Source organism: Notechis scutatus, chromosome 2, assembly GCF_049901735.1.
Source record: "Notechis scutatus isolate UNSWTSFEM ecotype Mainland chromosome 2, rNotScu1.2, whole genome shotgun sequence".
Taxonomy (NCBI): domain Eukaryota; kingdom Metazoa; phylum Chordata; class Lepidosauria; order Squamata; family Elapidae; genus Notechis; species Notechis scutatus.
In genome coordinates, this window is record NC_142010.1 from 91,490,328 (window position 1) to 91,502,364 (window position 12,037).

At 33.6% G+C, this 12,037-nt stretch overlaps 1 protein-coding gene across 6 annotated transcripts in view; it reads right to left on the reverse strand.

The window, feature by feature from the left end:
• Window positions 1–410: 410 nt before the first annotated feature.
• Window positions 411–12,037, reverse strand: part of CSNK1A1 (casein kinase 1 alpha 1) — a 36,404-nt gene continuing 24,777 nt past the window's right edge. For 2 of the 6 annotated variants that reach the window (XM_087955466.1, XM_026688396.2), the window contains 5 exons: window positions 11,783–11,861; window positions 10,915–10,989; window positions 10,509–10,615; window positions 9,530–9,642; window positions 411–1,870 (listed from right to left, as the gene is read on the reverse strand). In XM_087955466.1, coding sequence (XP_087811592.1) covers window positions 1,863–1,870; window positions 9,530–9,642; window positions 10,509–10,615; window positions 10,915–10,989; window positions 11,783–11,861 — 382 coding nt within the window. In that variant the 3' untranslated portion in view covers window positions 411–1,862. Of the gene's footprint in view, window positions 1,871–7,849; window positions 8,180–9,493; window positions 9,643–10,508; window positions 10,616–10,914; window positions 10,990–11,782; window positions 11,862–12,037 lie in introns of those variants that run through there. The other 4 variants (XM_087955465.1, XM_026688379.2, XM_026688402.2 and 1 more) reach the window with 2 other exon arrangements.

The following is a 12,037-nucleotide window of genomic DNA, read 5'->3' on the forward strand; positions in this document are numbered from 1 at the left end:
AGTAGGACTGAACTACATATATAAGCAAGTTATTATTTCCATCCTTCACCATTATTTGTACAGTTTGTTAAAGAAAACGAAACTTACATTCATAAGAATTAGAAAACCTGAATGAGTTTTGGGAATTTTTTAAGTATAAGTTTGTTTCCAGGAAAAAAAAAACCTGTACAAAGCATATCCAAAAAGTCCTTATTTGCACACTCTATATCTTAATGATGTCCTCCTCCAAGTATCTATGCTCGAATGACAATAGTATAAAATATAAGTATTTACTTTGTGGAAAAGAAAGGGAGCTTGTTTAAGGGAGCTTCAATGTCACATATTGAAATATGAACTGGGACTAATTTGATAAACACAGAAGAGCTGTGCAAGTCATAAAAAACCATGTACACAGTAGGCATCTGGCAGCATTTTCAGACAACTTTTAAAATTTATTCTGACATGCTATAAAGGAATAAGTTACACTGTTATATGAATCACCAGCAATAAGAATATTTTTCAGCTGGATTGGAGTGAAAAGATAATCTAAGGCAGTAACCAGTAACCAATGTGAGAGGCTGCCTGAGACCAAGAGTAAACCTGTCATATTTGTTTCACAAGAATTCGAAAGAAAATTCTTCCTTTTTAACACCCTTCATACCATTTCATTTTAAATCTGCAAAAAATAAACAAGTCTAGCCAATGCAAAGTTATGGCAGGATTTGTAAACTGTTGCAATGGGTCTGAAAAGATTCCTTTATTTTCATCTGATCTCGTTACAGCAGACTGGGTATTAATGCAACAGATTATAAAAATGCAAGTGTGCCCCTCCCCATCAGGAAAACAAATACAAAATTTATTTAAAAACAAAAGTGAGGAAGAGTTACAACACTAGATCTAAAATTAAGAAACAGGACTGTTGCTTTAACAAATGGTATTGTAACTGCCATTTAAAAAAAAGGTGGTGTCTAATTTAGTTTGCAAATTATCAAGGCAAATTAAAAAAAGATTCCTTATAGGAACAGTTTAGTTTTTAATGAACTTGTAAACAAAAATGCTCCCATTTCAAAATAAAAACAAAATCCCAGATCTTCTAGATGTTTACAGTGATTACATTTATCTAAGCAACTTTTACATAGTTTCAGTTGGAGGATGTTAACTAAATTTGTGACAAATATGCTGCTTCTCCTTTTATACCAATAACATTATAGAGTTAATGCAAAGTCCTAAACGTAATCTAGTAGTCGCTAAATTTCTCTTAAGTCTTCACTTTAGATGCTGTTATTTCTATGCACAGGTAAGCAGGCAGAGTCTTTCATATGCTTAAAACTGGAATCTTTGGTTACTACCACAATAGCTGGCTTGTTACATCACTCAAGTTACCAGCAATTTTAAGAATGTTTTAAGTGTACAACTTTCAGAACCAGGGAGGAATACCCAGAAGAAGTGCACAATTGTGAGCATTTACAATTATCGCAACTGTTCTGAAGACTTGTTCATGCCATTCTTCCAAAATAATTAGATCTCATAAGCAGTGTAGTTCAAAGTAAAAAGGTTACAAAAATTGGCATATGCACAATTCTCTCCACCACTTGTGTGTCAACCACTCGGTTAATTTTTCCACTTGAAAAAATGCAATAGAAAACTGGACACCATGTTCAACTATCTCAGTAATATTCACAATTACAGCTGCTACAACTCAAGAGATGCAGCATCAATGGTGCTGCCCAGAGCCAGTTTATACTGAAAGCAAGTTCTTTACATCAAGTAGATGGTTGCCCACAACCACTGGTATGTGTATTTATGAACTAAGATTTCTAGGATTTGGGAGGTGATACATCCTGCTCCATTCAGCTCTGCCTCATCTGTTCTCTTCTTCATGCTCAAAAACCTGGAAAACAAACAAAACACTTTGATATTTGGAAAGAGCCAACCAATTAAGTGGAAAATCTTAAATGAGATTATGATTTCATTAGGAAAAAAGATATTCCATTCAAAATTAGACTGATCTTCCACTTGATAAGTGCTTTATTCAGCTCCCGACAGTAGTGCCCCAAGGTTGAGTGTCCCATTTATGCATCAAGAGAAAAACATGCAAGAACCCTACTTTTCAGAGGAAACCACACCCAGCCACCAGCTGTTTAAACAGGTCAATACTTTTAATTTGGCAGCTGTATCAAATTCCATGGAAGATCAGTTATGCTCAGGCTGCCAATCATTTTAGTTAAGGATCCTTTTGACTTAATTAAGTATACTTGAAACAATTTTTTATATTGCCAGTTTCAAATACTGCATCACAAATTGATCAAATCATGGTTTAAATATTTAAAAAGAAACTTTTCACATATTTCCTATGTGTACGGAAAACCATATTCCTAATATATTTTACTAAAAGGCATATCTTTTTATGAACTACTTCAGATGCATTGTATAGATAATGTACAGCAGAAAAGTGATAAACTAAACCAGCTTACACTGCATATTAATTCTACCATCTGAAGTTGCCCTCATGAAATATATTAACATTTGCAGCCAAAAATGAAACATATGTAAGTTGATAGTACAAGACAGGCACTAAAATTCACAGATAACAGTATAACGTTGCCACATAGGCTGTTTGTTTGTATGTATGTTTATTTTCAATATACATTGACTGTACATGAAAATACATCTTTTGTATATGCAAAATTGTAAGACCAAAGATCTTGTCATTCCAAAATGGCACATATAGGAGACCTATAGCATTATTCAGTTATTCCCAGCAAGAAGATTGATAAGCATGACAATTCTGTAACCTACAGAAGTTCCAGCCTATTCGAATAACAATCCATTTTACTGGAACACAATTCTTCATCTAGTACATGATGCAGTTTATATTTCAAGTTGTACATAACTGAGGTGAGTTACTTCACCTATTCAATTAGTTCCAAAATAGCAGCCTTTGAAACAAATCCCAACACCATTTAATGCTGTTGCTTAAACATTACAAGAATGTTACTGTTACATGGTTCAAGGCAGTGTTTCAGACAAATGAACATAACATTAGCCAAATTTAGTATAATTCTTTCAAATTTCTAAAACAAAAGGTAGTCTTTCAAAATATCAAAGGCTATGGAAAATAAATTCTGTTAAGGCTGCCAAGAATAATATGTAGATGAAAATTGTCTAAAAACAGTTGATATCTAGTAACTACATTCTCTGCAAGTGTATAATTTGTTCCACCAAAAAGCCTCCAATCAACATTGGCCTGCACTGCTGTGCTGGGATATTACAGGAAATCTTTCTTTTCTACAATTGAAGGAGAAATCTTAAAAATCATGAATGCAACGAAGAAATGAAAAGCTAGGATAGGCTAAAAAAATTACATGGAAAAAACCATTACTTTTGCTTCCAGATTATGGTGTAAAATGCTTGTACTATCTTTTATTAAAGAGCTGCAATCTCAATGGCAAAAGTAACAGGATGAAAATATCTTTTAACCACTGGAATTATGGGAGCAAGTCATATCTATATATTTCAGTCTATAATGATGCCTTGGACAAATGTGTCTGGAAAATACATTACAACTTTTCCCATCTTTTCAAAATTGTATGGTTATCTTTTTCTATGTAACACTAACAGACATTCAATTAGAGCTGTCATCTATTCTTTGCTATGTTTGTTAAACTGAATGTTGACCTACCCAGCAGAAAGTGTTTAATAAAGAAATGTTAGATGATGCTTTTAAGAATGATTTCTAAAGAATGTTCTGCATTCATATCAAGGCTGTGAAGGCTTTGAAAAAGACAAGGAGTTAGTTCTTTTTCCCCCCAGACTCACGCAGAAATAAAATACTTGACTGTCTCTAGTCTTTTTCCACTGAGTCTAGGTCTTGAAAAAAGGTATTTTTATCAACTTTTACCTCAAGTAGAATCCTCTTTATAATTGGAGGATTTAATTTATCTGTACAATTTAGAGGTCTACTCTGGGGGACTCCCAGCTTAGAAAGTATAAAAAGTATAAAAAAGAGAAAAAATCATGAGTGGCTTCAGAGCAAATTTTTAAACACCTCACCCACCCAACCATATTGACTGAGAAGTATTTGAAACAGAGACTTCATATCAGCCCAGGATTCTCTACCCACAAACACATTTTTAAGGGCAGTTCAAACACATGTTTTTAAGGGCAGTTTGAAGAAACTGCAATTTAACAATACTGACTCACTTTCCACTCGACTGTACTTGTAAAATACATTTCAAATGTAGGCTACATCCTTTATTAAATTCTATCTTTTCCAGATATGAGTTAGGCACTTTCCAACAACTTAAGTTGGTTATCACACAGATACAAAAAAATGAACATAAGCACTGTATCTAGGTTACCAATGTCCCAGCCCCCCGCCCCAAAATCATTTGTTTGGAAAATCAGGTATGGATGTTTCCACGACCATCTTGCCCAGCTATACTGAGCCAAAATAAATATTAGAGAAATAAAAAAAATCAACTATATCCTCCTCCAAAACTATACATATGCCACTGCATCTAGTAAGTTCAGTACCTATTATACTGGTATTTTACAGAAAAGAATACTGTGGTCAGAACAATTATCAAGTTCAATAAAGGGTGATGAAACCATTTCTTATAGCAGATGAAAAGTCCAAGTGTTTAAAGCAAAGTTGCAAAACAGTACAGAATGCACAAGTCTGGAAAGGAATATACAATCATAATGCTATAACTGCTAATACCTTACAAAATACAAAAATGAGGATAAACTTAACATTATTCCAGCTACTCCATTTGAATGTAAAAAACAGTGATGATTTGCAGACTGGCAACTAAAATTAACTTGTATTAAGATCATTATCAGAGTTTTTCTGGATATGTTGTTTATTTAATAGGTAAATCTGCATCCAATCAACTACACGTAGTCCTCGATTTACAGCAGTTCATTTCGTGACTGTTTGAAGTTACACCACCACTGAAAAAAGTGACTTGACTGTCTTTCACACTTACAACCTTTACAGCATTCCCACAGTCACGTGATCAAAATTCAGATGGTTGGCAACTCATGACAGTTGCAGTTTCCTGATGTCATGTGACTACTTTTTGCAACCTTCTAACAAGCAGTCACTTAACAACTGTGATGATTCTCTTAACTGTGGCAAGAAAGGTCATAAAATGGGGCAAAATTCATTTAACAATTGTCTTGGTTAGCAACAGAAATTTTGGGCTCAATTGTGGTCCTAACTTGAGGACTATCTGTACCATCAAGGTATACTATACGTAAAGAGATACTGTAAAGAAAATTAAGGTTTTTAAATTAACTATTTCAAGTGGATTATATTAGTGTTGTTCCAACATTTTTAGTTAGCAATTCTCATTAATATAGTGTACAAACAGCTTTTTTCATCTCCCATCTTATTTCTCATCCTTAGATGAACAAATTCTAAATGAGCAAAAAGTCTGAACTACCCATTGAATTAGCAATTGTAAATTAATGCTTTGTATTTAAAAAGCTTTTAATATAATTCTGTTCTATTATTCCTATTATCAGAATTCCTTTATATCACACTGTCGTATTAATCTGCCCTAATTCAAAATTCCAATGGGATTTTTCTATAGCCTTTGTGCCTCTGCCATAATAGAAGTCTAAATGTGTGCATAACATTATATAATAGGAAACCTCATTTGTCCTTTTTAACATATAGTTATCAAGAAAGGTGTTCTACTGGAGAACTATATTTTCTGGTGTATTACTGGCATTCTGTTCACCAAAACAAAAAAAACCAACCAACCAACCAAAAATGGCATTACTCCCCCCTCCCCCCGAGATACCCAGGATTATGAGCTGGAATATATATATATATATATATATATGAAAGATGGATTGATACAACTTGAGTTGTATAACATATATTAGGTTTCAAAATGTTGCAAGTTCAGAGCCTTTTAGAACGCCAGCCTTGCTAGCGTTTTCCTCTTTGGAAGAGAAAACACTAGTAAACGCCATCATTCTTAGGATGACTTGGAAGACTCTTCTCCAAATTGCACAATTTGGAGAAGGAACTTTCTGAACCATGAGAATATGACCCACATGCAGAATGAAGTGAGGTGACAGAAAAGTGAACCTAGAAGTGGTGGCAGGGAGAAGGGTCCGCATTTTGTCAGGCCTAGACGACTGATACTTCTGGTCCTGTGGCAAGTTTCTGCATGCAGGGGGATACTGGGCCTCCTGCATTCCCTGAGGTATTACAGTGGCAAGATTGAGACTTATGACCAAAATTCCAAGCTCAATTGTGGCCGTAAGTCGAGAACTACATGCACTTCCACCCTTTCTACCATCAACTCCCTCCCCAAGATATAAATATTGTAATATTCATTTTATGTAACACTTTTTCCTGCCTAACAAGATCTCAATCAGTCTCCAACTCCAGCCCTTCTCCAATATAATCTTCTTCCCCAAATTGATCCCTTTACATTTGCAACTCCACTGGTGGAAACACATTTCCTCCTCCTCTTCACTTCTCTTTCCCCATTTGCCCTCCTCCAAGACAGATGTTTCTTGATTAATTTGTGACATCTGAGAGGATTTTTTTTTGCATAGTTACTAGGCAAATATCCACTACCACTACTACCTACAATTTAGGTGGTATCAATTAACTTGTTTTGTTCTGGTTTTCAATAAATTCAAATAATGTTTAAGTAATATCTCTCTGAAGAGTTAGCTATACACATAAAATTCTGCTTTAAACAAGTAGAATAGGGAATTTCAAACAAGTGAAAACAAATTCTTCAACTCTCATGATTCATAAACTGGAAAAAAAATCTTTCTTCTTTTCAAATCCCAAAATCTTTCTTCTTTTCAAATCCCAAATTACTTCTGAATTTAAAATGAATGCAAAGAAAGAAGACTTTTCTTTAAAAGTTCAAAGAGGATACTGTTGTTAGATAACTGCATTATCATTTCAGTAATCTGAAATCAAATGCAGGAATATTGCTTTTAAAACTTTTAAAGAAAAAAATGTTCCTTAAATAGCTCTGACTAGGCATGAAATTAAGTATAATTAGTATATTTTGATCGGTTATTGCTGGCTATCCCTATCATAACCATTCTTCTTTAAAAATATTTCTCCTACATTGAATACTGAAAATACTTACAAGAAAATGAGTTGGAAATACTTCATGTTAAGGTCTGCATTTAACTCATGTCATTGGAAAATTTAATTTAAAATCTTGTTCAATTCCTTTCACATTTCAACAAAACAGCCAAAATTAAACATTTTTTTTTGCATTTAGTTGAAAGAACTATGGGAATAGGATCAAGGGAAGACTGCATAAGTTTGTAGGTTTGCTTTAGCCCCATCTTTTAAAAAAAATTGGCTACAATTTTTCAATCTGTACTTTTGTCTGCTCAATATTTACTAACTAGAATTACTGAATGGCTTGTGGTTGAATCAAGTCCTCTTGCTTACAGAACAGCTGTTGCCAAATTATAATTGTAGTTATGTTTTGCAATTTCAGCATTATCCTTACTTCTGGAACAACTGAAGGATATTCCAACTAAGCACTGTAGTGATATTTTATTAGTTTTGGTCTTCTTGATTTCTGTATCTCTTCTCATCCTGATATCTTCATATCATTATGACAAAAATGCATATTAGCCTTTTAATAAAAATATTTTTACAGTTTGGAATTCTTTCAAGCATTCAAATATATATATATATATATATATATTTTAAGGAAGCAATTCTCTTTTCCTGTTGATTCAAAAACATACATGATTGGATTATTGTGAATATGGTTACATAGTTCAACCAACAGTGGTTCCTTCTAGATTTGAAAACTTTTCTATTTTCTTTTTATACGTTTTATCCAATAATTTCTTTATGATCTTTGTTTTGCTCTGATGGACTGCATCCTGGCAAAGAGACTATGTTGTATCAACGACGTGTTCTCATCCATAAGAAAAAGAGACTCTGCTGCATAAAAAGGACACTGTTTCATCAATTACCTGTAATCTGTTATCATAAATTTATCTTTGCCTATTTGTGGATAGTAGATTTTTGTTCTTCTTTTTTCAGCTAAATGTTTCCTTTTTCAAATATTTTTCTGACATATTTGATGTAATTGAAACATTATTAATCAGGTAATTCTAAAATGGTAGGCACTGATGATTGAAAATGATGTGTGCAGTTAGTTATCAGAGTCCTGTATAGATTCTCCTAAATAAAAAAAAGCATCATTAGTACTGTGCTCTTTTAATCATATTCTTTGTTACATACACTAATAATGTATACTTCTAAAAGGTATGTACATCTTTTTATTTCAATTAAATAACTGTTGAAGTATTGATTGGTTTTATTAATACATAATTCAAAAATTTAAACCAACCTCAAAACAGAGAAAAGTAAACAGTTCCAATTTTTCAAAATTATGACAATAGTATTTACTGACCTGAAGATCTTGCACGTGCAGACTTGACTACTTTTGCTTTCCAGTTGTCTTCAAAGAGGACCAAGCCTCATGGTGTTTCATTTGGACACTCAGGGCTTGCATTTCTTTGTTACATTGTTTGCATTTTGTGTGCTTGCCCATCTTATTTACAGATATAGAAACATAATTAACATATTCCCAAATGTGAACTATTTACTGCCTGCTGCCATAGGAAGTTGCTTCTTTTATTATTTTGCCAATAAATCTCAAACAATCTATAATTAAAATTAGAAACAGATCCCCCAGGAACGTAGGAGTGATTTCAGTTAAATTTGTTTACTTTCTATTTCTCTCCCCGATCCCTCATATATACAAATATTTGATAGATTCTGCCTAAATTTAACCCACTCCCCCTAAATCCTCTGATCATTGCCTTTCTTGTCTTTTACTGAGGAAGGGATGAGAAACGTTTGACTATGTTTGTGCATTAACATGGGAACTCTTTGTTCTTCCTGCAGTATTGTTAGCTACACTACTCAGAGAATACAGACTATCATCATACTGAAGCTATCTATGTCCTATTTTTTTAAAGAAGTACCCCAATTAATAATAATATACATGCTACCTTCTTAGATTCTCTGTAGTAAAATTGATGTCATTTACGGGGGTGGAAGGGAGGAGGAATATATTCAAAGAAATGTTTACCACTTGGGTTTTTTTCCCCTCCAAATAAACCCATACCAAAGCCGCATCTATACTGGCCCAATACAAAAATTAATACAAAATTTCTTCTTTAAAATATTAGGTCCAGGATTCTGGTTCATTCCCAACACCAAGCCAGCTTATTTTGAAGAGGGGTTAATGAGGGAGCAGAAGATGCAGTGGTTAAAATGACCCAACATACCCAAAGAAATGATATGAAAACAAGGACACTTGGTTTAAAGTTAGTAGTCAAATTTTCCAAGGACGTCCATTTTTTAAATACTAAATAGCCAAATAAGTGTTTTTAATGACCTCCTTGAGCTAACACGTATCACCAACAGGATCCAAATTAGTGTTTATCATTTTTGGTCTGTAACGTCACTTGGTTCTTGGCTACTAACCTTTCATGTTATTCTTGGATTTGTCAGTTTGCTTGCCTGTGGGGGTTTGGGTTTGCTGCCCCTGCCCACTGGAAGAGGCTGCCTGCTGTGCGGCTTTCTGCTTTAACATTGTCCAGTCAAATGTGTAGTCGTATTGATGATTCAGGGTCCTACAGAGGGTACAATTTAAAAAGTAAGAAAACCATCACTGAAATACTTGAATTGCTGTTGCACAAGCAGGTTTAACTGGCATTCAAAATGTAGCATTTTGTAAAACACTGAACATTATGCAGGGCTGTGGTTAATAATTGAAATCTGCTTGCAGTAACTTTCAAAGTCCTCTGTACTTCTAAAAAAGTACAGAAGTTTTTGCTCCAGTGGAAAGGGTCACATGCATAAAGTATAATGCCCTTCAAACTGGTTAATAGGGGAAAGGGAAATACTGATCTTCATCTCCATTTTTTTGTAGTTGAACCCTGCAGTAAATGCATGGATAAACTTCTGCAATTCTGCAAATGACCACGTATGACTATTGTGGTCTTGATCATTCACTTTAACCTCCTCTGCAGTCAACATTAATTTTGAGAAAATTCAGCACTGCAAAAAAATAGAATCACTAACAGTTATAGCACAGTACTAATTTCAAGTGTAGCTTATGTTGAATTGACTAAATTATGATGTAACCAACATTTGTGGACAAAAGAAAATACTTCCTAAAATGATTGTTACAGAGTACAGCTTGCTTATTTCCAAAATGGCTGACCTGACTAATAGCCAATCATAAAACAGACATTACAGTGCAATGAGAGGTGAGCTACCGAGACAAAAAATCATTTTGACACAGTCTCAGGAAAGGATCTCTTCCCAATGAAATCTATTTCTAGTATAACTAAATCTCTTTTTAGTATTTTTATATTTTCAGCCAAACTTGTAGAAAGGTAAGAGTGTTATGTAGCCAAGCTAACCATGTGAACAATACACTGTTGTTAAAACTGTTCTGTTCGAATATTCACAAAGTATCTACTACAAGACCAACCTGAAAAGGATACGGAATAGCTGCCTCAGGTACATATAATCAGGAGCTTCTTCAAAGCGCAGGCCACGGCAGTAGTTCAGGTACATTGCAAATTCTGCAGGAAATCCCTATAAACAGAAAAAATCAAAACAAGAGTTGGAGGCAGAATCCCCACAATTTTTATATTAAGAATTTCAGTTCTATATTGTTCTTTTTTTGTTTTGGAAAATGGGAAATAACGGAAAAAAGAAATAAAATTGACATTAAAAATTAAAGATAAATCAGTTATAACTACTGTAAAGACAATTCCACTAGTACATGAAGTTAAACATCTATATAATATTAATTATACCTTCCAAAATTATTGGCTTATTTACAAAAGAAAATATGATTATCAAAAACTTAAAAGTTTTTAAAACAGTTGTACCTTACACAAAACTTCAACAGGAGTAGACATCTTCTTTTCACTAATCTTTTCATATTTCTGCTTCTTTGTTGCTGCCTGTAAAAATATGGAACAATACTATTTTTTTATTATCATAGATCTAAAGGAAATTACCAAGTTCCAGAATTCACTGCAAAAAGAATAAAAATCTTTCTTACATGCTTTACTGCAACCTAACCAGCTCATGAAAGGATTATATTATATGTCTGTTTCTAGTATTTTTCCTATAGTCAGATTATGAGTAAATATAGAAATGTCATAATGCTCTTAGTATTAGATTGCATCTGATAGCTTAACTTTTCCAGCACAAATTGCTTTCTACCATCAATGTACTCAATGTAGTCAAAATCATCATCTGAATTATATAACCTCTTGAGAAAGTACCAACAGATTTCTATCTTTCTCACACACACAGACTTATCTCAATGAGTGTGAATGAATCTATGCATGCATATCTCTTATTTTTTAAATCACAATCCACAATCCTGAAGATGGAGAGACTGTAGTACTTTGAGCAAGGCCTGAGGATAAGCATAGTTTTCTAGACAGAACACACTTTTCCATAACTTTTCCGAATCATTATTCAAACTGCACATTGTCCTTTAAGGTTATCTCACCCCTAATGTCTCTCTCTGAGCATCTTTTCTAATTATAAAGTATTTGTCAGAAATAAACAAATAAAAGAAGCAGCCCTAGACCATACTCAGTTTCCACTTATGCGTAGGGTGGCATCTCATGCCAGAGATTCTATCTATTCCATAGTATCTGAATTACAAATATACAACACTGTGTTTGTCCATCCAATATTTTAATATCATCTTTACAAGTCTGTATGAAGTTTTTAACGTACCTTTAATCCCTGCCACGGCAGGCTGGTTCTGTTAAAGTACATCAATACATATCCTAATGACTCCATATCATCACGACGACTGAGGAAAAAAGTTTTATGTGCTTATTCATAAATTGCATAGCATCACTTCTCAGGTCTCAACAGTTATGAAAATGAACTGTCAGTAAAATGTGCATACTGATATGCAATAAATATGTAATAAATAAGATTTACCAAACTTATTTGGAGAACTGTGAAATTATGCATATCTTATTT